Source organism: Schistocerca serialis, chromosome 2 (assembly GCF_023864345.2).
Source record: "Schistocerca serialis cubense isolate TAMUIC-IGC-003099 chromosome 2, iqSchSeri2.2, whole genome shotgun sequence".
Taxonomy (NCBI): Eukaryota; Metazoa; Arthropoda; class Insecta; order Orthoptera; family Acrididae; genus Schistocerca; species Schistocerca serialis.
This window is the reverse complement of record NC_064639.1, coordinates 854231757-854258009: the sequence shown is the minus strand read 5'-3', so window position 1 is coordinate 854258009 and position 26253 is coordinate 854231757. Positions and strand designations below refer to the sequence as shown.

At 41.5% G+C, this 26253-nt stretch overlaps 1 protein-coding gene across 1 annotated transcript in view; it reads right to left on the bottom strand.

Annotated features, from left to right (window-relative positions):
• The window catches only part of LOC126458154 (39S ribosomal protein L2, mitochondrial), a 52783-nt gene that overhangs the window by 6332 nt on the left and 20198 nt on the right, over window positions 1-26253 (bottom strand). Inside the window, exon 3 of the mRNA XM_050095016.1 lies at window positions 14941-15153. Within this exon, the coding sequence (XP_049950973.1) occupies window positions 14941-15153 (213 nt within the window). The remainder of the gene's footprint in view (window positions 1-14940; window positions 15154-26253) is intronic.

Here is a 26253-nt window from a genome sequence, read left to right as displayed (position 1 = left end):
CATTGAGCAATGAAATGAAATGATCATGTGGCATTGTTGGCTGGGAGGCCCCAACTTGGAGAAGTTCGGCCACCAGGTGCGCAAGTCTTATTCAGGTGATGCCACACTGGGTGACTTGTGTGTCAGTGATGATGAATGGTGATGACAGCACAACACCCAGTCCACAAGTGACAACCCGGCTGGGAATCAAACTGGGCCTGCTGCATGGTAGGCAAGCATGTTACCACTCAGCTTAGCAGGCAGGCCATCCAGCAATGGGTGCAATGCATGCAAAAAGAAATTGAGACAACTTAGTACAGTAGTTTGGAAGAATTTCAAATTAAATCAGGCAACTGTGAAAAACACAGTGATTGGGTCACGACAAACAAACCAAGCAATGTGTGCCTTGTATTGTCAAACGGTGATCCTTATCCTGGATTCTGCGTTATGTTGTTATAAATATTTATTGCTAAGTGTCTTCATTAATAACCGTGAGTTAAAGCCTGCCGAAAAGATGAAGTTACCCATGAAAGTAAGTGGTTATTTTGTAGTTATGATCTGAATAATATGTATGTGCTGTTTAAATATGTAGCTGAGGCACCATTTCAGGTGAGTTTGCCTATACTATTATATTGGAGAATTTTTTTTCTCCTAGATTGGAGGCATTTTTGAAAAACTCTCAGGAAAGTTGTATGGAAAGGAAGATAAAATTAATTTCCCTTCCAAGAGGTCATAGTTCAACACAGTTTAGGTATGTAAGTGATTCAATGATTTTGTGGTCATTTGAGTATTATAGGCGACCACATATTTGTAGATTTTTGAGAAGTGCTTGCAGTTTTCAATGCCAAGTCACAATAGTTTATTGAGATCTTGTTACAAACTTCCAACAAACCTAAGCATTGAGCAGCAGAGTGACCAGTTTCTTAATCTGATCACAAACAAAGTTGAAGCTTCATCTGTAATCAACAATACTGTCTTCATAATGCTGTTTCATCACCCTCACAACACATCCTATACACAGAAGCTTCTTTCTCTATATTCATCAGGTGCAGGTGGTCTCTTAAGGTTCCCATGACCTGTCATTAGTCCTACCATAAGTTTAGTCTGCCTACTGTTCAAGCCCAGGATTACAGAAATACGCTTAAACATTACTTTGGCATCAATAGCTTGCCATTTTTTTGTTTTCAGATCATAGTCCAATAGTCTACATGCTGCTCTCTGATTCAGTTTCATAGTTTCAATTTAACCATTGCCTTAGTGCTGGTAAGGACAGATTCTTGTCCAGTAAATAAGAGTTGTCACACCTGTCCTGGCTAGCCTATTAGCTTGTCCATTGCCACTGATTTCTGACTGACCAATCACACAAGGACTTCATGGCATCCTACAATGATTTTTGATCTTATTGCAGGAGCTGCTTGGCAATCTGAATAAATGTAGGTGCTATTATCTTCATAGTGTGGGTGCAAATTCTTCTCTGTGCACATTCTGATACCAGATATATCCACCTGGGTTACTGTGGCCAAACTTCCTAGAAAGCACTCCCTCCAGTCTAGGCTGTACCCCTTACAACGCAGCCTCAGTACCTTCATCTGCTTTTGACCTATTAGCAAACTAAATTATGTCTCCTCCATTGTGTTGTGATCATTCTTTCACTGCTTGCTATTTCCAGTTGTTTCCTTGAATGTTTTATGAAACACTCAACATTTCCCTGGCCACTCCTGTATTTACCACGGTCGCTACATTGGTATGGGATTCAGGATATCCTATGGATATCCAATTATTTCTACTTTTTAGCCTCTGTGGCCTTGCCTCCCCAGGTGTAAATGGGGTATGTCCAGCTTGGCCTCCATTCCAGCAGAGGGTGTGCTGCTAATTCTGCCTGTTGTAGCTAAACAGTCCAGTCTCTGCACCTTGATAAGCTCTGTAGCAGTCACCCACTGTTGTAGTTTGTTCTACCATTCTGTAACTCCATAAACTATCACAGAGCTAATTATAGTGGTGTATATCTAGTATATACTTGTGTGGTTTAGACTCTAGTTTTATCCCCAGGCTCTTCTAATACTCATAACAGTACCTTTCACCTCGGAACACACATTCTTTATGTAAGGGGTCCATGATATTTTCACATCCAGGGTTACCCCTAAATACTTCACTACCCCCTCTATAGGTAAAGTTTCATCAAGAAGCTCAAGATACCAATATGTATCCTGGATTTGTTGCCTCGTAATCGGTACTACAACAGTTTTCTTGAGGCTGACACTTGGATCCTCTTTCCTGAACCAATTTTGCACAATGTTCAATGCATATTGTGCCGTAGTTCTGACAGTACCAGGAAATTTGGCAAATATTACTACGATGAAGTCATCTGCATATCCTTGGCAAAAGTAACCTCTAGTGTTAAGTTCTTCGATGAGTTCATTCACCACTGGGTTCCACGGTACTGTGTCAAAACTACTCCTTGTGGACACTTTCTGATGGTGTTGATCACCAACCAATAGGTTTCTACCTTTACTTACTCAGCTTGGTCTTACCCACCTATATATGGTTGTCTCAATGCCATGCTCTTCTGCTGCAGCTCTAACCATGGATTTGAAAGTTGTATTGCTACAAGCACCAGCCAGGAAGATGCAGAGGGCAATTTTGTAAAGGTGTAATTATTTTTCCACCATCCCAACAAGTTGGAGAAATTCTGTTTCACACGATTTGCCTGGTTGATATGCATGTTGGTTTACATGTAGAGGAAACTTAGTTAGCCTCTTTTGCTTAACATACACATAAACCCGTTTTTCTAACATATGAAGAATGAGGCCCGGCTGATTGGTTTCACATCCTTGGCCTTGGTATGATCAGTTCTCTGTGGCTTCAGACCAATCACAACACTCACTGTCCTGCAAGCACTAGGAATCATTCCTGTTGTGAGGCTGACCCTAACAGCCCTTACTGAAACCAAATTAAATTCTCATCTGCCTGTTTCAGTAGGGCTGAAAAGATTCCATCCAAATGGTTGAAATGTTCCCACTGCCCACTGGATCCTTTTTTTCTTTTCGTTTTTGGAAATTAACACAATCTGTAGCAGATTTCCCGTTCTGCCTTTGGTAGCCTGTAAACCACTGCCTCTCAGGGCTTGAATCTATTTTGTCTGCCAGAGCACACAGAGGAAAATGTCTTAGAAGCACATATAGCATCTCATTTGCTGTCCTTGTATAATCACTATCCCCATTCCTTAGAATACCTACTGGATAAGTTGGTATCCTGGTGAGAATTCCTCAGAATACCTTCTAGGACAATAGCTTCACTTGCTTAATTGCAATGTTGTATGTGGCAAGGGCCTCCCAATATTTTGCCCATTGTCTGTTCCTTCTTGCAAAGTTGAACAGTCTTCTTAACTGCTTCCTTTGCACTTCCAGAGCATTATTCCACCGCATTACATTTCTTTTTGCACACTTCTAGGTGATTGGACAGTTTTCTAATTATGATGTCATAATGGCAGATGTCACTGTGTCGTGACAGTTCTCCAAAATCTACTAGATACCTTACCGAAGTTCTGATTTCAGATAAGCGTGAGTTTGAGGTCTTTCCTATAAGAGTTCCACTCTGTTTTCCTATGATTCCTATAGGGCATAATCTAACACCCATTTCAATCTCAAAGTTAATTTACACTTGGTCACTTAAAGACAGCTACAACACCAGCTGCCAGTATTTAGAAAGGACCCAAAAGTTACGCCAATTACTTCTTCCCTTCTAATGTTCCTGAACATAGATTCTTTCTCCTATTCAGGATCTCCAGGTTGTTGTTCATTCTCGACCAGCTGCTTTGATTCCTCCCATGGAGATATCTTGGGCATCATCTCCTTATGCCAGACAACTGTTTCTATTCCCTCACAGACAGAGATTAGAGCACCCTTGTCCAGATAGACTCTCCTAAATTTGGGCACCAGACCTGCATCCTCCCCAAACTTCTCTCATCAAGTCTTCAGTTTTTATTTTGTTTTCCATGTTCTCCATTTGGACCAATGAGAAGGGGATCTGTTCCTGACACCACAGAACCCCAAGCAGTGCAAGGCTAATTACTCGGGGAAGTTGCCTGGTTTCCCAATGTTAATGATGCATCTTCCCATATGCCATACACCCCTTGGTATGGATCACATCATACCATGAGTTGGGCTGGTTAATTAAAATAAATTTTAATGGATTAAAAAAGAACATTTTTAGATCATAAAAACATAGGCACTGGTTGTGCAGGATGACATGTCAACATTAAAAGCACTACCTTCATTATTTTCACCTTTATAATCAAGTTGGGGCTTCAAATGTATTCATTATCTGTAGGAAGACAGCAGCTGAGCTATTCAAGGCCACAAATGTATCAATCTGGGAACTAAAACTTGTTAAGGGTGCCCCTCCAAAGACAGTTCAAGAAAATACGGCCACAGAACCAGACGATCTTGACAGAGTACTGGAATGTAAATAACGGAAAGGTTGTATCAATGGACAAACCCTTGCGGTGGAAGTCAGCAAAAAAATCTCTGTGAGAAAAGGACTTGGAATTGTACTTGTACTTAGCATTCTCATAGTTTGCCATCAGGATAATCAAAGACATCAGAAACGACCATGCCAGCAAGTTGGAGGCTGCAAGTGTTGCAGATAAACCTCCAAAATAATACAAGGACAACTCCCGTCCTGAGTCATCTTCCGGAAAGACAGGAGGTGGACATGGCCAAGATTCAAAAGCCTTATCTACATGGAGGTGGTGTCTGAGACCTTGGAGAAACTGGAGGTAGATTGATATATGCTAGGAATATAAAGAACTCAAGAGTATTCATTTATGTTAAGAATGGAATTTCATTCATGCTGATACCAGATTTCTTTTCCATGGACTTGGTAACCCTAAGGATGAAACAACACATGGGAGAAAGGCAGCATGAGGGAAAATGCATTGTTCAAAGCTTACGTTCATTATGAGGACAGAACTACTCCTTCCTAGGAATTTAGGAGACTGGTAGATGGCTGCTCTGAGCAGAATGGACAACCACTGGTTGGTTGTGATGCCAATACCCACTTCCTGTTGTGGCGAAGCACTGACAGCAACAGCAGAACTGAGTACCTTCTTAAATTTTTGCTTAAGAGTAACCTGGAGATACTGAATTGAGGGAAGGAATTTATGGTCAGGAACATCAGAAGGGAAGAAGTAATTGGTGTAACTTTTGGGTCCATTCTAATAGGTAGCTATGTCAAACAATGGCAGGTGTTGTTGTAACCATCCTTATGTGACCATCTGTAAATTAACTTTGATATTGAAATGGGTGCTAGACTATGACCTATAGGAATCACAGGAAAGCAGAGTGGAACTTTTATAAGAAAAACCTCAACTCACACCTTCTGAAATCTGAACTTTGATAAGAAATCTAGTAGATTTTGGAAGCTACAGCTACTTGTGCAAGAATTAACAAAATTCACACCAGTAATCCAGTAGGTATTCTAAGGAAACGGGATAGTGAGTATACAAGGACAGCAAATGAGATGCTGTATGTGCTTCTAAGACTAATTTTCCTCTGCGCACTCTGGCAGACAAAACATATTCAAGCCCTGAGAGGCAGAGGTTCACAGGTCACCAAAGGCAGAACTGGAAATCTGCTACAGAATGAGTTGATTTCCAAAAAAGAAGAACAGAAAAATCCAGTAGGCATTGGGAACATTTCAACCATTTCGATGTAATATTTTTGGCCCTACTGCAACAGGCAGAAGAGAATTTAATTAGGTTTCGATACAAGCTGTTATGATCAGCCTAGCAGCAGGAATCAGTCCTAATGCTTGCAGGAAAGTGAGTGTTGTGATTGTTCTGAAGCCACAGAGAACTGATCATGCCAAGGCCAAAGATGTGAAACCAATCAGTCTGGTCTTCATTCTTAATATGTTAGAAAAACTGGTTAATGTGTATGTTAAGGAAATAGGCTAGCTAAGGTTCCTCTACATGTAAACCAACATGCATATCAACCATGCAAATTGTGTGAAACAAAATTTCTCCAACTTGTTTGGATGGTGGAAAAAGAACTACAAAATTGCCCTCTGCACCTTTGTGGCTGGTGCTTGTAGCAATACAACTTTCAAATCCATGGTTAGAGCTGCAGCAGAAGAGCATGGCGTTGAGACAACCATATATAGGTGGGTAAGACCAAGCTGAGTAAGTAAAGGTAGAAACCTATTGGTTGGTGATCAACACCATCGGAAAGTGTCCACACGGAGGAGTTTTGTACACACTATCATGGAACCCAGTGGTGAATGAACTCATTGAAGAACTTAACACTAGAGGCTACTTTTGCCAAGGATATGCAGATGACTTCATCATAGTAATATTTGCCAAATTTCCTAGTACTGTCGGAACTACAGCACAATGTGCATTGAACATTGTGCAAAACTGGTGCAGGAAAGAAGATCCAAGTGTCAGCCCTAAGAAAACTGTTGTAGTACCATTTACAAGGGAGCAGATCCAGCACACATTTTGGTGTCTTAAGCTACTTGATGAAACTTTACCTATAGAGGGGGTAGTGAACTATTTAGGGGTAACCCTGGATTTGAAAATATCATGGGCCCCTTACATAAAGAATGTGTGTTCAGAGGTGAAAGGTACTCTTATGAGTATTAGAAGAGCCTGGGGATATAACTAGAGTGTAAACCACACGAGTACAAGGGCCATTTGAGCAAAGTCCGAGAGATGGCACCACTGGCACGTATCACAGTCATGTTTAGTTAGTAGCATCTTCGGATAGAACGCACACCAAGTTTCAGCCATATTGGTCTATTTCTTTGTTTTTGGCATTCATGTGAATGAAGGAAGTTGAGTGATTGTCAAAAAATGGATGAAGAAGAGTTTCATGCAGTGATTAAACGTTACTTTATGAAAGGCAAATAAAGAGAAGTTTGATAAACATTACAGTGACTCTGCACCTTTGATCAGAACAGTTTATAAGTGGTTTCAAATTTTCGGAGTGGCCATATAGGCACAAGTGATGCCGAACGTTCTGGACGCCCTGTGGAGGTTACGACTCCGGAAATCATTGATAAAATCAATGATATGGTGATGGATGACAGAAGAGTTAAGGTGCGTGAGATTGCTAGTGATGTGGACATCTCAAATGAACAGGTATATAATATTTTGCGTAAGCATTTGGACATGAGGAAGCTATCTGCAAGATGGATTCCGCGATCGTTCACGCTTGACCAAAAATGGAATCGTGTGAAGTGTTGCAAGGATGGTTTGCAGCTGTTCAGGAAGAATCCGCAGGACTTTTAAGCGTCATTTCATCACTGTGGATGAAACATGGACACATTACTCCCAAGACCAAACAAAAATCTAAACAATAGGTTACCAAGGGAGAATCTGCACCAAAAAAGACGAAGACCAGTTCTTCGGCCGGAAAGGTTATGGTGACTGTCTTTTGGGTTCGCAAGGGATAATCCTCATCGACTATCTGGAGAAGGGTAAAACTATTAGAGGTGCATATTATTCATCGTTATTGGACTGTTTCAAAATCAAGCTGCAAAAAAACCGCCGGTGATTGGACTGCAAAAAAAGTCTTTTTCCATCATGACAATGCACCAGCACACACCTCACAAAATTAATGGAAACAGGATTCCAACTCGTTTCACATCCCCCCCCCCCCCCCCCCCCCCATTCTCCAGACTTGGCTCCCTTGGACTACTATTTGCCCTTGGACTACTATTTGTTCCCCAATTTGAAGAAATGGCTGGTGGGACAAAGATTTTATTCCAATGAGGTGGTGATTGCAGCAACTAATACCTATTTTGCAGACTTGGACAATTCCTATTATTCAGAAAGGATCAATAAATTAGAACAGCATTGGGCGAAGTGTATAAGTCTAAAAGGAGACAATGTTGAAAAATAAAAAAGGTTTACCCCAAGCACGTAAGTAGTTTTTATTTTTGCACCGACTTTTCAAACGCCCCTTGTATATCTAGATATATCTACATCTACATCTACATCTATACTCCGCGAGCCACCTTACGGTGTGTGGCGGAGGGTACTTATTGTACCACTATCTGATCCCCCCTTCCCTGTTCCATTCACGAATTGTGCGTGGGAAGAACGACTGCTTGTAAGTCTCCGTATTTACTCTAATTTCTCGGATCTTTTCATTGTGATCATTACGCGAGATATATGTGGGCGGTAGTAATATGTTGCCCATCTCTTCCCGGAATGTGCTCTCTCGTAATTTCGATAATAAACCTCTCCGTATTGCGTAACGCCTTTCTTGAAGTGTCCGCCACTGGAGCTTGTTCAGCATCTCCGTAACGCTCTCGCGCTGACTAAATGTCCCCATGACGAATCGCGCTGCTTTTCGCTGGATCATGTCTATCTCTTCTATTAATCCAACCTGGTAAGGGTCCCATACTGATGAGCAATACTCAAGAATCGGACGAACAAGCGTTTTGTAAGCTACTTCTTTCGTCGATGAGTCACATTTTCTTAGAATTCTTCCTATGAATCTCAACCTAGCGCCTGCTTTTCCCACTATTTGTTTTATAGTTTATGGAGTTATAGAATGATGGAACAAAGTACAACAGATGGTGACTGCTAAGGAGATTATCAAGGTGCAGAGACTGCTTAGCCACAACAGCCAGAATTAGCAACACATCCATTGCTGGAATGGAGACCAAGCTGGACATACTCCATTACACCTGGGGAGGCAGTGCCACACAGGCTAAAAACTAGAAATAACTGGATAACCTTAGGATATCCTGAATCCCATATCACTTTAGGGACTGTGGTGAATACAGGAGTGGTCGGGGAAATGGCGAGTGCTTCAAAAAAACATTCAAGGAAGCAGTGAAAGAACGAACCACAACACAATGGAGGAGACATAATCCAGTTTGTTAATAGGTCAAGAGCAGATGAAGGTACTGAGGCTGCGGTGTAAGGGGTACAGCCTAGACTGGAGGGAGTGGTCTTTCTAGCAAGTTTCACCACAGTATTCGCACTGGAAATATCTGTTATCAGAGTGTGCACAGAGAAGAATTTGCACACACACTATGAAGACCGTAGCATCTACATTCATCCAGACAGTCAAGCAGACCTGAAATCTTCTTCGGCTCCTGCAATAAGATCAAAAATCATTGTAGAATGCCATGAAACCTTTGTTACGGGAAAGCAACAGGGTACTCTTGCTGTTGGTCCCTGGTCAGTCAGGGATCAGTGGCAATGGACACGCTAATAGGCTAGCCAGGACAGGTGTGATGGCTCCATTTATTGGACAAGAATTCGTCCTAACAATTACTAAAGTGATTGTTAAATCAAAACTATGAAACTGAATCAGAGAGCAGCATATAGACTATTGGACTATGACCTGTAAACAAAAACATGGCAAGCCATTGATGCTAAAGCCATGTTTTAAGAGTATTTCTGCAGTCCTGGGCTTGAACAGGAGGCAGACTAAACTTATGATAGGACTCATGACAGGCCACGGGAACTTAAGAAACACCTGCACATGAAGGGTATAGAGAAAGAAGCCTCTGTGTGTAGGCTGTGTGGTGAGGGTGATGAAACAGCACCACATCTAATCTTCCAATGCAAAGTGTTGGAGACATCAAAAGATACAGAACATTCAGGTCATAAAGTCCTGAAGAAACTGCGTCTAAAAAAGAACTAGGACACAGGGCATACTACTACTCTTTAGAGGTACCATAGTTGGAGTCATGAACGATGATGGTCGAGTTTCTTGTTCAGCACACCCTCGTCACACATACTCAGATAGCCAATATACGTTCAGCAGTTTTCTGAGTACTCTGGTCTGAATGCCACAGCTAATGCGAGCATTAAACACGATAGTAGTGAGTTGTTTAGTGAATTTATATTTCACTTGTTGCAAGAGCTGTCATTGCTGATAGTGGTGGTAAGTAATATATTCTGCATAAGCAAGCAAGAGACATAATTTGCAGGATATCCTTCAAGCAGAAAGCATGCACATGCGCGTACTGCAACTGTCGCTTGGCATCGTCAACAATGCCATTCCCATCAATGCTTCGACAGGTGAAAGCTGCCATCATTTGTGGGTTGGACTATAGTTGGCTTTACTAGATCCATAGGGAGTGAAACTGCACAGTAAGTCCAGTTTCAGAGCAGGCAATAGTGGGCTAGGACCACTGTTATTTTTATACTTATATGGATATGGTGTCTGTTCCTTTGGACATGTCCAAAAGAACAGACACGGTTGATGACCTGCAGCCGTCTAGAACGAAATTAGAATTATATTAATACCTTTAGCTGCTGGCGGGCGTTGATATATATATCAACGGGGACAGGTGAAAATGTGTGCCCCAACCGGGACACAAACCCGGGATCTCCTGCTTACATGGACCCGGTCGGGGCACACATTTTCACCAGTCCCCGTTGATACATATCAACGCCCATCAGCAACTGAAAGTATTAATATAATTCTATTTACTGTTATTTTTATCTCACTTATAAATCAGATCACTCCAAACTAGGAGCAAGTAGATCTGAGATGGATGACAATAATGCAATTAATAAAAAAGCTGTTCCAAACTTTTCTGACCCGTTTAATTTAAATATAAAATACATTCATCCCGTGTAATCTTCTGCAGACAGCCCACTTTACTATGTTGTGAAACCTAGGGAGGCAGCGGCATATATGCTAAAAACTGGAAATGAGTGAATACCTCTAGGATATCCTGAATCCCACACCAGTATAGGGAACATGGTAAATACAGGAATGGTCAGGGAAATGCTGGTTGCTTCAAAAAACAGCCAAGGAAATGATGTAAAGATAAAATACATTCATCCTGTGCAGTCTTCTGCAGACAGCCCGCTTCATTATTTTGTGAATATTCACCTTTTAACAGGCATGAACAACAAATGGTTTAATCAAAAGGAGCAAAGTCTGTTGTTACCTAACTTTGGTGGGAGACTGAGCAGAAGTCTTTCTTCTGTCACAGCACTGATGGAACGACATGTAATAGGAAAAAAAGGGAGCTGCTGCAATATGGTAAGTTGTTGCTTTGCACTTCTTACACTCAAGGCAAGGAAACGAAAACTGGAAGAGTGCTGCCACATCTAAACAAATTATGTCAGCATTGCAAAGTTATTAGTGTTAGAACACTGGTTACAGGTCAAAGGCTAAGGAATGTTTTCCAGGAGCTGCAACTGTCAATTAATAACATATTCAACATTTTTTTGAAAAACTTTGTCATGGTTGTGTTCATGGTATTCACTAGTGAAATGAAGTATGTCCAGATGCTTCACTCTTAACCACACTACTGCTGCCTTGACTCATTTAAACAGAACACAGACAGTTTAGAGGACAGGTTTGGGGAAATATTACCAGCTAAATGGGAAAATTACCACATGTTCTTAAGGTATGTATTTGAAACATAAGAAAAATTAAGGGCACAGAGTGTGCTGTCTCCTGTATTGAAAGCTAAAGCATTTGTATTTACAAGGACTTGTGATGTTGATGCTGCTTGTTGTGGCATCCCAAACTGAAAACATACAGCTCTACCAAAGCTTTTACATTTAGTAGCTGATGATTATGATGTTGATGAAAGAAAGGGAAACACTTGACTGTTCACACCAAAAGAAAGGTAAAGTCTGTGGTGCAGGCCTGTGACTGCGATACTGGCCTCACTGCAATCCTCCTTTGCTGTGGTACTAGGAGAGGAAGGGTGGTGGGTCCATTGTCCAGGCCACCTTTGATCCCTGTGAAAGAACCCCAATATTCATTCGATAGCAGTCCAAGTGGGCCTAGGGTCATCCTGGAGAGACTGGAATGATGAAACTGCCCCCTCGTACACGGGATCAAACTTGAGACATCTTGGGCAGGAGTGAAGTGCACTACCCAACAGACCACCACAGCCAACATGTGTATACTTAAATTTTCAAAAAATTGTAAAAGAAAGGGAAATTCTGCTCCTGCAAAATGCAAATCAAAGAAATGTGATTGTGGAAGTAGTGGCCAATAGTATGATCACACATTTGCTTCCTGGACTTCATAGTTTAAAGAACCATGCCCTTGACTACATCACATTAAATAATTTTACAAAGAGTAAAAATACTTAAATGACACTAAATGTATAACTTTGTACAAAAGGACGAAAAAGTGTTGATATGTACTGCATCTTCTTATAAAACAATAATTGGCAAATAAAGAAATTTTTGTATTATTTCATAAAATGCTGACATATTCCCTAGGTGCCACCCCCTTCCACTTTCTCATTACTGATGTGTGTGAGACAAAATTAATTATGTTTCAATAGGCTTTTGTGATAATGATGAGCAATTGTTTATTTATCTCCTTAGTGAGTGACAGTATGGAACAGGCTTAGTAACATTTTTGCCCTTTTTGTATGTAAAAATGCCTATAAATGCTTTAGATTATCATTTGTGGACCTTTTTGTCAAAAAATGGAAAATCCAGGGTGGAATACGTAAGAGTTTGTGAATGTCATGTTTTTTATCTTCAAAGAAAATTGCTATCCTCATTACACAGGGCAGTCAGAAACGGTGAAAAGCTTGTAAGTGTGTTGCAGGATACGTTGCACTGAGAAATATTTGTTAAGAAAAAAAATTTGATACTTTGAGCAGTTTGACTTAATTGGGATTGAAGTTAGCCAATAAAGCCATTGCACACACAAATTCGAACAGCCCACCAGATATAATTAACGTCAGTTGTTCTCGTAGTTCAGGTGAAAGCACAAGAGACATTGGCTCGACCATTACTACCGTCCCATGTCCAATTTTTGTGTTGCTCTCTTGTTACGTTTCAGGTAACCAAACAAAGAGTGCATTTGACAACATTGTCTCTGGCTGCTAATCTGCACACAAAATGGCCTGACTGGCTAACTTCAATGCCAATTAACTCAGAAATAGGCAACATACAGAATTTTTCCCCTTAAAAATTATTTCTCAGCACAACTTACCCTGCAACATCATTAGAAGCTTTTCATGCTCTTTCTGACCACACTGTATATGAAGTCAAAGCTATGAGTTGAAGATTACCTAAGAGTAAACTCATATTTGCAATGAGCACATGCCGTAAGTGTGTAAAGCTTGATATTACAGATACTTTGCCTTTAAAGATATAGGTTCTGACACTGGAATAACTCAAATCTATTATGACACTTTGATGTTTTAGAAACTGGAGCAACAGAGCATATGGTACATGCTTATTCATGTCTATCTTTGGTTAAACAGCAACTGAGGTGGCAAGTCTAATGCAGGTGCAGTTAGCTAGCCAACTCATCATGGTATGCATGATAGGGCTTTTTTTTCTAGGTGACATGGCTTCAATACCATCATATTTAAACCAAAGAGCTCCAAAGACACAAAAATCTTACTGTTGTAACCTTACAACCTGCACTTGACCAAACAAATGCTGACTTCACATTTATACCCCAGTCAGCAAGACAAGATATCTTGGTAAAGTAAGTTACGTGTACATTTTAGATTGGAATAATACTAGTAGAGAAACACTGAAAATACAAAAATCTAAAAATAGGGTTGGTTGGTTTTGGGGATTAAAGGGACCAGACTGCTACGGTCATCGGTCCCTTCTAAAAATAGGGGATCTTATAACAGGCTGGAGGCACAGCTGATACCAAAGTATTCTCATTTTATGTAGACATTAAAACATTGTTTCGTCTGATGCCATCAGTGATCAGCAAAGTGAAAATGTTTTATGGATATATCAAACTACATCTCAAACAGTAATAAACAATTTTTTAATTCTTTTAAAATGAATGTAGTTACAAAATGGAGACAGGCACAACAAAAGACTACTATACATTTGAGCTTTCGGCCAAAAGGCCTTCATCTCAAGTATAAAGTGCACACACACACACACACACACACACACACACACACACAACCACAGTGCGTGTAGACTGTGGTTTTGTGTGTGTGTGTGTGTGTGTGTGTGTGTTTTCGTTTTGTACTTTAGAGAAGGCCCTTTGGCCAGAAGCTCAAATGTATAGCAGTCTTTTTGTTGTGCCAGTCCGTGAGGCAGTTTCTCCTCTATATCATGAGTAACAATCTATCCTTTTCCTAATGTTATAGTTAATCTCATAACTACTATACATATGCAGTTAGATGTGCAGACAGAAAAACATTACAAAGCAATGTTAATTAAGGAGACAGAAAAGTCGCACACATCAGCCTCAAGAAGTGAAATAAACTGTGTAATGATATCTTGGTACACAGCACTGTTGACTGTAGTTTCAAAGGAAATATGGCTCACTATTCGACGATGTGATATGGCACATTACACTCAAATTTTCTGACAGTACACGGAGTTTTCATGAAAGACATGTCGATTTTCAACTAGCCAAATTTTTGGTGTTGAGTATTCACTTATCCACTAAAGGGAAACCATGCCTTATCGGGGAGCAAACATGGTATAATTCTGTGACTCAATGTATGTCAACAAATGACCAAAACCATGATTTCCATTACCTGATGACTTGAATTACAGCATACTAAAAACATGATCTGCATGAAATTTTAATATCTGAAACATTTTCTTAGCACAATCTTATGAAATCTGAGATTAGACATTAAGGTAATTAATCTCATTGTTGCTGAATTATTCATCACTGTGGTATCTGGATATTTCCTACAAAATGCACATACAACACATGTATGTGAACAACTGACAAAATACCATTAAGCAACGAAAAGTTGTTTGGGGAAACAGTTTGTTTACCAAGCAATGAACGTGCAATGATCTGTAACTGTTATGTTGGTGTCTTTGTTGTCAGTTATACCTGCACAGCTATCTAGCGGTGGCTGACCGAATGAATCCAATGCTACTCCATATTTACAGACACTTTTATTTTCATGTACACGACTTTTCAAACGTACTGTAGAACCAGCTCTTGTATACAGTAAGTACTACTCATTATTTAAGCACAAGAAACAATACCATTCACATACCAACAGTTGCCATGCATTCTTGAGCAAGAGAGACTTCTCGTTTTGATGGCAGTTGTATAATTACTCTGTCACCTGTTTTTCGTAAAACTGTTGCATATGTTCCAGCAGCATGAACAAAAAATCCACCCAAACCAGGGTATTTTTCCACACAATGAACTTGGGTGCCTACTTGCAATGCACCAAGGGGATATGCATCGCCTTCATTTGCTCGAACTGTAGAAATTAAAACCACATTAGTAAAATATCATAGGCCATCAGTATTCTAGTCTTTGTTATTACAACGAAAAGTTATTACAACATATTCATAAAAAAATATTACATGCGGTTACATTTAAGATAGTAAAATATAGGTCAGAAACATGAAACACACTCAAAACGCTATTGGTGCTGCTGTTTGCAGGCTCTCTGCATTGGGAGTCATTATAGTTAGAAATAGTAATATTTATGTTGTTTACTGAACTGAGTATTAAGGCTTATCTTCTCCTCTCAACACAAGTTAGAAAATCTGAACTTTTCAATATTTATTTTAAGAAATTAAGAACCAAAACATTTGACATCTATATTTGTACTCCATAAGCCAATGTACAATGGGTATTGGAGGCTATATACTATATTACATTCACACATACACACCCTTCCTATTAAATTCACAGGTGGTAAGCAAAGAATATTATGGTTTAGCATCTCATCGACTACAAACTCATTACAGAGAGAGCATAAGCCCAGGTTGGCAAGGAAAGGGAAGAAAATAGGCCTTGTCTTTAACAAAGGAATCAGACTGGTATTTGCCTTAAGTGATTCAGGGAAATCATGGAAAACCTAAATCTGGATAGGGATTTGAACCACCATCCTCCAAAATGTAAATCCACTGTGCTAACCACTGCACCACCTCACTCAGTTGTGAGGATGCTATGCAGGAAGAAAGATTTTCAGCAATCCTTTGTAATCACATGGAATTTCTCTAGTTTTGTCATGAACACTTTACAAATTATATGTCAGAGGAAGTTATAAGCTTTTTGTATCCCTACCTGTAATTTGAACAGCATTTTTACAAAACTTATTTACTGACTAAATGAATCTGTGATGAACTACACAACTTTTCTTTAAATTTTCTCTCTCACCTTCTTTAATCCAATTTTGCATGGGCGAAAGACCATCAAATAATACTCAAGAAATGGTCAAACATGGGTTCTGTCCTGTGTGAACTATTTTAACTTAGTATCCTGTTACCCTGCTTTTTCCCACGGCTAGATTTATGTGGTAATTCTACTTTGATTTACTCAGACAAATACTCCCAGATACATGCAGATTGAGACTGAGTCCACTGATCCATAACCAATGGCCCAGCCAAAACATATCAAGTCCTTTTATTTATTCAGATTACATTTACTGTATTTATGTTCGATGTCCACTCCACCAACAACTGAGCATCTTTAAGGTTGTCTCCATTTCAAAAATATTTCCTTAATTTCACCTCCCTGTAATCTCATCATCATCTGCAAACAGTCTCAGAGCTTCAAATACAATATGTACCTTGTCATTTATACACAATGTGGACAGTAATGGTACTATAAAACAACCTTGTATACCGGAAATTATTTTCACTTCTGACATGATCTCCCGATTAAGAACAATGTACTACTTGTCAGGGCACCTTCATTGCAATCACATATCTGTTGCAATGTTTGATCTATACACATTCTCTTTATATTGAGGTGTGGAATTGTGTTGAAGGCCTTCTGAAATACAAGAAATGGTATTACGAATCTGAGCTCCACTATCTGCTGTCTTTTAGGTATCAAAAGCAAATCCTCTGTAATCACATGGAATTTCTCTAGTTTTGTCATGAACACTATGCAAATTATATGTCAAAGGAACAATTGGAACATTAGCAGAAGGAGCTATTGAGGGAAGGAATCGGCGGGGGCAACCAAGGATATCATACATGCAACAGATCATGAATGACGTTGGATGTAAGACATACGTGGAAATGAAGATGGACAGAAGAGAGGAATGGCACTCTGGTGCAAACCAACCTCAGGGTTGAACACTAAAAGAAAGAAGAAGAAGAAGAAGCAAAGAAAGCAAGCAAGCTGGGTTTCACATGACTGCTGCTTATGGAAATCATCTTGATTCTTAAAGATGTGTTATTAGATTTCCGAATTGGAGTGACGGGGTGAAAGGGACAAAACTACAGAGCTCCATCCTATATGTGCCAGGATGGGAACAGTCCGCAGAGAGGAAGAATACAGAAAGCAAATCCTGAGGAACCCAACTGCAACTGTGAATCAAGAGAGAGAAGCAAGTAGAAGTGAGAGAGGGGTAAGAGGGTAAAGGTGGATGAGTTGTCTCATCAAGAAAGCTGCTGAAGACCCCCGGAACATGTTATGTGATGGGAGGTGCACACTTTGCATCCAACCAGTGTTTCCCAACCCTCCACTACCACACAAAAACTGGCAACATAGACAAGTTGATAAAATCTCAGGAAAGAGAACAACAATGACAAGATAGTAAATCAACAACAGATGTAAAAGAATGAGAAGAATTAAAAAGGTGGGAAGGGCAGGAGCCAAGCTAGCCCACCAAGCTACAGGAGCCATGGGCCCCCCCTGGATTGGAGCTGGCAATGGGCAGCCTTCCAATCCCTGAAGCACCCAATGAGGCCAATGTTCCCTACCTCACAAAGAGAAGTAAAACTAAGACCAGATTAGCAACTTTGGTGTTGTCTGCTAGCACAAGAGGCAGCAAGTTTAAGGTTTCACCTTAAGATGGCCAATGCCCAATACCAAGTCAAAAAATAATGGTAGATTCCCTGTGAGGAGCACGGAGAGAAGACTGCCACATAGTTGTGGACCTCTTCAATGTTCCCAGTTTGATCAGAGACACTAGGGGACACCAATCCATATTCCAAGCCAAAAACAACTGATGGAGTAGTGTCAACTGAAGGTCCGGCTCTGGCACCACCACCTCCAAAGTCAGCATCCTGGTAGCCAACTTGGACAACCAGGCAGCATGATAATTTCCTGGATTCCAATATATCCTGCGGTCCAGACAACGACAACCTACAGTCCAGCTCGATGGAGATCAGAGAAAATATCTTGCACATCCATGACCAACTGTAGCATTGGTCGACAGAGTGAACATTGTCAAGAAGTCACTGGCAATTCATCTCACTGGTGCAAGAACGAACGTGACTGGGGGCTCGAGCGATGGCCACCAATTTTGCACTGAATACACTTCATCCATTTGGCAGGGAGCACTGATCACTGCACCTTGCATGAGTGTAGGCAAAATCAGTTCATCTGTCGACCATAGGCTCATCATTGTATACCTCTCCTGAACCCAGTAAAGCATCAAGGATGACCAGGCACTGGCAACAAGAAACCATGGGTTCAACAGTCTTTCAGTCCAAAGGATTAGTTGATACAGATACAAGGACTGGGCATGCACCACGGGTGCATACACAGTTGATCCCTGATGGGAGGCGACAGTAGGGGAGTTGGAGTTCAGAGCAGACACAGTATGTGAAATGTTGGGTCTCTGTTGTGGGAGGTGGATCTCCTTACCATGAAGGAGGACACTGTAGGGAAGTGGCAAATGTGTGTTGCACAGCTGAGCAGCTGGCCCCTGATCTACAGGAGAGGGTCCCAGCCTCTGTGTGTAGGCTGTTGTTACTGAAGCAGTGAAATCTATAACTTGTGACCAGCACGTTCATTTAGGTAGGCGAAGATGGGAAAGAGACATGTCTTGGCAGCTGAAAACCAAAAGCCACAGGTGACAGCCCCGGGCTTTGTGTTTTGTATGGCACCCTGCAGCTGGCATTGAGCAGCGCCCACATTGGAGAGCAATAGTAAATGCAAAATTCATCAGCATACAGGGAATGTGACGCTGTAGACACCACAGCTGCAGCTAGACCATTGACAGCAACTAGAAAAAGGGGCACACTGTGGGACCCCATTTGTCTGTATATGAGAGGAGCACTGCAGAAAATTCCAACTTGAAGCTGGAAAATACGGTGCGACAAGGAATGTAGGGTAAGAAGGATGTGATGGTGCCATATGGTGTCATAAGACTTCTGCATGTCAAAAAAAGACAGTGATTAGTGGTGGCACCATGCAAAAGATGATTGGAGGTCAGACTCCAGGCAGACCAAATTGTCGGCAGTAGAATGGCTTTGGCAAAAACCAACCTCGGATGGAGCCAAAAAACCCCGAGACTCAAGGTACCAACAAAGCCACCAGCTCACCATTCATTCAAGCAACTTCCAGAAAACATTACTAAGACTAACTGGGCACAATAGCTGCCCACATCAAGGTGGTGTTTACCCAGTTTCAGTACTGGGATGATCATGCTTTGTTACCACTGAGATGGGTACTCACCCTCACCCCAGATAAGGTTGAAAATGGCAAGGATGTGACCTTGGCAATCTACCAATAGGTGTTTCAGCATTTGGCTGTGGATGCAATCTAACCTTGGAGTTGTGTCAGTGAAAAGGGCTATGGCACTGAAGAATTCCCACTCACTGAACAGAGCATTATATGGCCTAGATAAACAAATTCACTCTACTTGCTGTTTGAGGACATGAAGTACAGACTGATAATTCTCAGACCCAGAGGCCCAAACAAAATGCAGAGCAAAATGTTCAGTGACAGCACTGGGCTGCTGTACACAACACCAATCAGGGAGACACTAGGTACACATGTTGAGGACTGGTGTCCATAGAGGCATTGTACCTTCACCCAAACCTGTGGAGGAGGAGTATGCTGTTGAATGGTAGTTAACATACCATTCCCAGAACTCTTGTTTGTGTTGTTTTGTTAGGCAGTGGACCTGGGCATGGCACCATTTAAAGCCAATGAGATTCTCCATCAATGGATGTCGTGTATGGCATTAAGAGAGCACATCTACAACCTCTACTGGCCAGGGCTATTTCAGTTGCTCACCAAGGTACTGTCTTCCGACAGGGATCCCAAGGAATAGGAGATCACCAAGTCCGCTGCTGTGAGAATGGCTGCAGTTGTGTTCTGGACAGCCGCCTTGATACTTTCTCTTGACAGGGTACTAAAGGCAAAAGGCATCCCAGTCAGAATTGTTGAGAGCCCATCTGGGTGGACACCCAGCCAAGTGATGCTGAGGGAGAGACAGGACGATCAGAGAATGACAACTGCCTCACAGGTCATCATTGACTGGCCAATGGATGGAAAGGAAAAGAATAGTGTTGCAAATGGAATGGCTGAATAATATCTGTATGTCAGACTGGAGCAGATGAGGGTACCTTTATTACAAAGACAAAAATCCAGCTCAACAATAAAGTTTCAGTAGCTTTACTATGGAGGTCATAGTTCCATCCCACGAAGGGTTGTGATCATTGAAGTCACAAAAATGATGAACGGTACAGGGAGATGAGAAATCTGTGCAGACAACACTGTCTGAGACACTTCACTATTAGGAGGGAGGCACACTTTACAGATGGTAAAATCCACAACAGACATCCTCACATGAAGACCCAGAGCTTCCAAAGTTGTGTCAAGTGGCACATGTTTGCTTCAGACAGAGTCCAGAACATATGTGTAAACTCCAACTGATGCTCTGTTGTAATCAACTCAGTTGTTAAAATGGCCCCAATAAATGCACAGTATAGGGATTTGCAATGCTGGAATCCAAGTTTCCTGGAGAACAATGCAGAAGTGGGAGAAACATAAGACACATTGGCGCTCAGCCTGGTAGTGGTAAAAACCACTATAGTTCCACTGGAGAATCAATCTGTTGGCATCCTGTGGGGGTGTGAAGAGACCAAGGAGGCAAGTATGCCCTAGGGTCACCTACTGCCACCAGTTGTGAGGATATAGCATCAACACACACTGATTCTGAATCAGGTCAGGTAGGGGGATCCAGTGTCATAGGGGCATTGGGAACTCCTCCTCAGGTACTGATTTGGAATATGTGGGGTCTGGTGGTATAGGGATCATCAGAAATCTTCTTTGTCTTTGAGGACATCTTTTTGTCTCTCTTCTCCTTTGAGTTCAATACTGGCTTGTCTGCCCTAGTTTCATGGGCAGGGAAGGAGCACGAAGCTCTATGACAAGCAACCTGTGTCTCCTTCAGCTACTCGTTGGTATCTTGTTGCAGATCAGCAGGATCCTGGGAGGGGAGCTTCCTGAGGAACTCCTTCCTGATAAGAAACACCAGAGGAGGCTGTTGCTTCTCTGGTTGGGTGGGAATGGGGATCGACATCCCCATGACTGGGGAGTCAATGCTCCCAAAGTGCCTACAGGGAAACAGTAGGAGAAGGGCCCCCAACCACCACGGGAGCAGGTATAGTTGAGAAGCCCCAAGGGCCCAATGTGGAAGGCTCAAAGGTCAGGGGGTTCTGTCACCACAGAGGATGATATCACTGTAGCTGTAGCAAACATCTTAATCATATATACAGGATGCAAATGATCATATTTCTTTATGGCCCCCTCATACACGAGTCGGTCAAGTGGAGGGTCTTGTATTCTTGGAGCTTCTTTTCTCTTTGCAAGACACAGTGCAGTCCGGTGAACAGGGGGAGTGGCATGCCCCCACGGCTGACACAGAGGGAGGGAGGGGGGTGGGCATCTGTGTGCAACTGATGTAATCCCTGCAGACAGGGCTGGCATTACAATGTGACGACACATGCATGGGAGAGGGAGTCCGCCCTGGTAGCTGAGTGGTCAGCGTGACAGACTGTCAATCTTAAGGGCCCGGGTTCGATTCCCGGCTGGGTCGGAAATTTTCTCCGCTCAGGGACTGGGTGTTGTGTTGTCCCAATCATCATCATTTCATCCCCATCGACGGGCAGGTCGCCGAAGTGGCGTCAAATCGAGAGACCTGCACCAGGCGAACGGTCTACCCGACGGGAGGCCCTAGCCACACGTCATCTATCTCTATGGGAGAGGGAACATACAGTTTCACGTCACATAGACATTCCATCAGCTTGATGTTTTCAGGCAATGAGTCATTTCAAAGGGCAAGATGAAGACCCTAGTATCAACCCCTATTGTCCTTTGGTTGCCACTGTATATGACATATGAAACACATCCTGTCACTCCAAATTAGCATGTACCTCATCATCTGTCTCTAAAAGGAGGTTGTGGTGGAAGATGATACCTTGCACCATATTGAGACTGTTACTGGGTGATACATAACTGTCGCACACGAGCAGCACCCACAACTGTGTAGGACATGCCATTTTAATCGGAACTGAACCACTTCTCATTTTTGAAATTGCTGCTACTTCTCCTAACCTGTTCTCAGCATGTTCAACAAAAAAAACAATGGCTTTATATTAAAAAAAGGAATCTATATCAGTCCTAGAGTAAACTAAGTATTGTGATGAGTACTTCTCTCCTTGCCTCTTAACCCTACATTCCTCCCACAGCATAGTCAGGGAAGTAAATGCTGTGGGGTTTTACCACTTCACACTGTGCTAGTGCTTTCCTTTAGAAAGAGGCCGTGTGGGCATCAATGGAACAAAGGTTGATCCACTTCATTTGCATAGGGATCCCACGAGCCACTACAGAAACAAATGTCAACCCAAAGACAGCCTTACATGCTTGAGCAAGCCTTACACAAATTGGGGGACACAAGGTACCCCACAGGTTGCCCACTAGTGACTGTTCTACCTCAACACCCATTCACTTTATCAGCATATAGCACAGGTTGTGTGTGTGTGTGTGTGTGTGTGTGTGTGTGTGTGTGTGTGTGTGTGTGTGTGTGCCTTCCTTGGCATCTCAGCAATGAAGCCAAGGCCCCCACTCTCTAAAACACACAATGTTCCGCCACCACATCTAACAGTGGTCCCTGAAGTACACCCAGATTTTATCATAGAAAAGGTCTGGCAGCACTGGCCAGTCTGGGAAACCCAGCATTGCCATACCCACACCCAACCACTGCTGGTGGAGCTCCCTGGAAAAAACAAAGCCCTCAGTTCCCATTTTTGGAGAGAGGGAGAGGGAGACGTGAATGCTCAAAATTATAAACCATATCCAAGCATGGCCGGCACCAAGAAGACTACCCAGTGGAAAGGCTGAGGAAAGAAAAGAATGGACTTTCAGCATAGAAAGGGGAATAGCACTGTGAAGGCTGGGGCCCCGTGTTAGCCAAGCACATATTAACAAAAGAGGCGTGAGCCCCGTGGGAAGGTAGATTTCTGGAAAAGTTATAATACACAAGTACAAAATACGTTTCTGTGTTCCACAACACATTAACATCATTTACATAGACTGCTGACCATACAATGAAGATGTTAGAAAGTAAACTTCAAAAGTGACTGCAAAGTGGTCAGAATCTGCACCATGTTTCATTATGAGGACCTGCTGCAAGATGGATAGTGGCAGCTCACCAATTTCAGTGTACGAATCTTGGATGACCCATATTTCTAATGCCCTCATGATGAACTGTATCTATTAGTTTCAAGTATGAAGGTCGTGTAAATCCACATGTTCTGCGGCCATGATCATTATCATACTCTCTCACCAAATTTAATTAGGAGCATCACCAGATTTATATATGTTAGAAGAGACATCAATTTATCTATGATGGTGGTGGTGGTGGTAAAAAAACACAGCAATCAGCCTCTCAAGGTTAACTACAGGGGCCTTTGAGTGCAGGGCACATGTACTTAAATTATGAGAATTATTAAAATTTATGTGCAGGGAGAGGATGTTTGAATGCTTGCTTTCTTCATGATTAATTTTGACATCCATGGGGTAATACCACTTCCCCTCATTGAAAAGGAAGTTAATGAAATATTTCAAAATGCCAACAGATGGTTCAAGGCAAATGAATAATAAATAAATTTCGACAAGACTCAGTATACACAATTCAGTAATTCTCATAGAGTGCCATAACCTAAATGCTAAGTTTTCAGAAGTACAGATACATTACAATCTAAATGGAAAACCCACTGTCTAGAGATAATGAAGCATTTAGTTCATCTATGTATGCAGAGCATATGATTTCTGATGCATGTGATTTAAAAACTAAGAATCTAGTTTATTCTTCATATTTCAGCCCACTAAAGAGTTATGGAATCATTTTTGGGGAAATTCATAATACAGAAACATGGTTATAATAATTACGTCTAGGGTTGCTTTTTAGAACATTCTGCTGAGATCTTTCAAAATACTTAGCATTTTTGGCAGCTGCTTCACAATATAAATGCAGTTTGATGTTGGAGGGGAGACAGACAAACTGACTGACAGACAGAGAAAATAAATCGTTGTATGCAAAAATGGGTAGCTTAAGGCCATCATGTAAATTGTCAGAAGGTGCCACAGTTTTCTACTATAATAGTAAAGCTGACACTTCATAGCAAGACATCATAACTGTGATACATAAAGCATGCAAATCACTGAACTAAACTTACCAGTATTTCTGTTTTCTCAAAAAATAGTGAAAAGTATGAATATAGCACTAGCACCAAAAACAAGATCCAGGAAGACTTCAAGAAGTCAGATAAATGGGTACACATGTATTCGACAACCTGCCAGAGCATATTAAATGCCTTGTAGGTAATACAGAGGAGTTTAAGACTAATTTTTACAGAACTTGTTGTTGGACAACTCCTTCTACATCATGGAAAAGTATCTTCAAAGAAACTTATTAATGCTCTAGGTTATTCTATATCTAACATTAATGCTGTAGTATAAAAACCTCTCATAAATCATATAATCACACTGGATATCTCAATGGATCAATCAATATACAAGGGTAATCCCAAAAGTAAGGTCTCCTATTTTTTTATAAGCACATAGACCTGTTTATTTCTACAATGGTTTACATCAGTTTACAGCTTGAACATTTAGCTATTTTTCAACATAACCACCATTTCTGTCGATGCATTTTTGTAGACGCTGTGGCAGTTTTTGTATGCCCATGTCATACCAGCTAGCGGCCATGCTGTTCAGAAAGTTATGAACCTCTTCTTTCACCTCGTCATCGGAGCTGAATCGCTTTCCGGCCAAATGTTCTTTTAACCTAGGGAACAGGTGATAGTCACCGTGCACCAAGTCAGGACTATAGGGTGGGTGAGTGATTATGTTCCACTGAAACTGTTCTGAATTGCCCGTTTGAGTTTTTTCAGAGTCTCACAGTACCCGTCAGCGTTAATTGTGGTCCCAGCGATTCAGCTCCGACAATGAGGTGAAAGAAGTGATTCATAACTTTCTGAACAGCATGGTGTGAGTTGGTATTACATGGGCATACAAAAACTGCCACAGCATCTACAAAAGTGCATCGACAGAAATGGTTTGTTGTTGTGTTGGGGGAGGAGACCAAACTGCGAGGTCATCGGTCTCATCGGATTAGGGAACGAAGTCGGCCGCGCCCTTTTCAAAGGAACCATCCCGGCATTTGCCTGAAGAGATTTAGGGAAATCACAGAAAACCTAAATCAGGATGGCCGGACGCGGGATTGAACCGTCGACAGAAATGGTGATTATGTCGAAAAATAGCTAAATGCTCAAGCTGTAAACTGATGTAAACCATTGTAGAAATAAACGGGTCTATGTACTTATAAAAAAATAGGAGATCTTACTTTTGGGATTACCCTCATAATTATGCACATGGTCGCTAGGGATGATGTGGAAGGATACACCTGCTGGCACAGCGTAACATGGTGAAACACCAGTCTCAGATGTAATAGCTGCTGAGGACTGCTAGGGTCTCACCTGTACACCAGCCGGTGTTTAATAAAGCACACTCTTCAGTGTATCTATTGATGACAACACTGCACTACTTGGTGTTCTCCTGGATTGTGATTTGGACTTTACTGTTACCCATAGATGACATTTGGGTAGTGCATGGATTTGCCTGTCTGTCAAATGTAGGGCTTCCATTGCTCAGCATTCCACTGACCGTTGTGCTCTCAGTGAATGAACTCACAGCATATGGGTGCACTGAGATTGCTTATGTCACCCATCGACAGTTTCTCAAGTTTGATCCCAATAAAAGTGTACATCCACGTGAGTTTTGGAATGACTTTGAGGATATCTTGCCTAAAGTGTGGAGTGATAAGCAGAAGATCGGATTTATTACTTCAAGCTTAATGAGGAAGGCAAGAATCTGGGGGGACTTGGCCTCAGAAAAAAATACTAAATTACAGGAACTTAAAAACACGCTTCTTTGAGGAGTGCTGGGGTAAGCGAAAGCAAATGGATGTACTTAACCGTTTCTGGTCTGGGGAAAAATATGACCCCAAGAAAGAAGGAATAAAAAGATTTGTACAAAGGTGGGTAACTAATCTATCCTATCTTAGTAATAAAGTAGAAATGGAGCAAATCATTTTGGG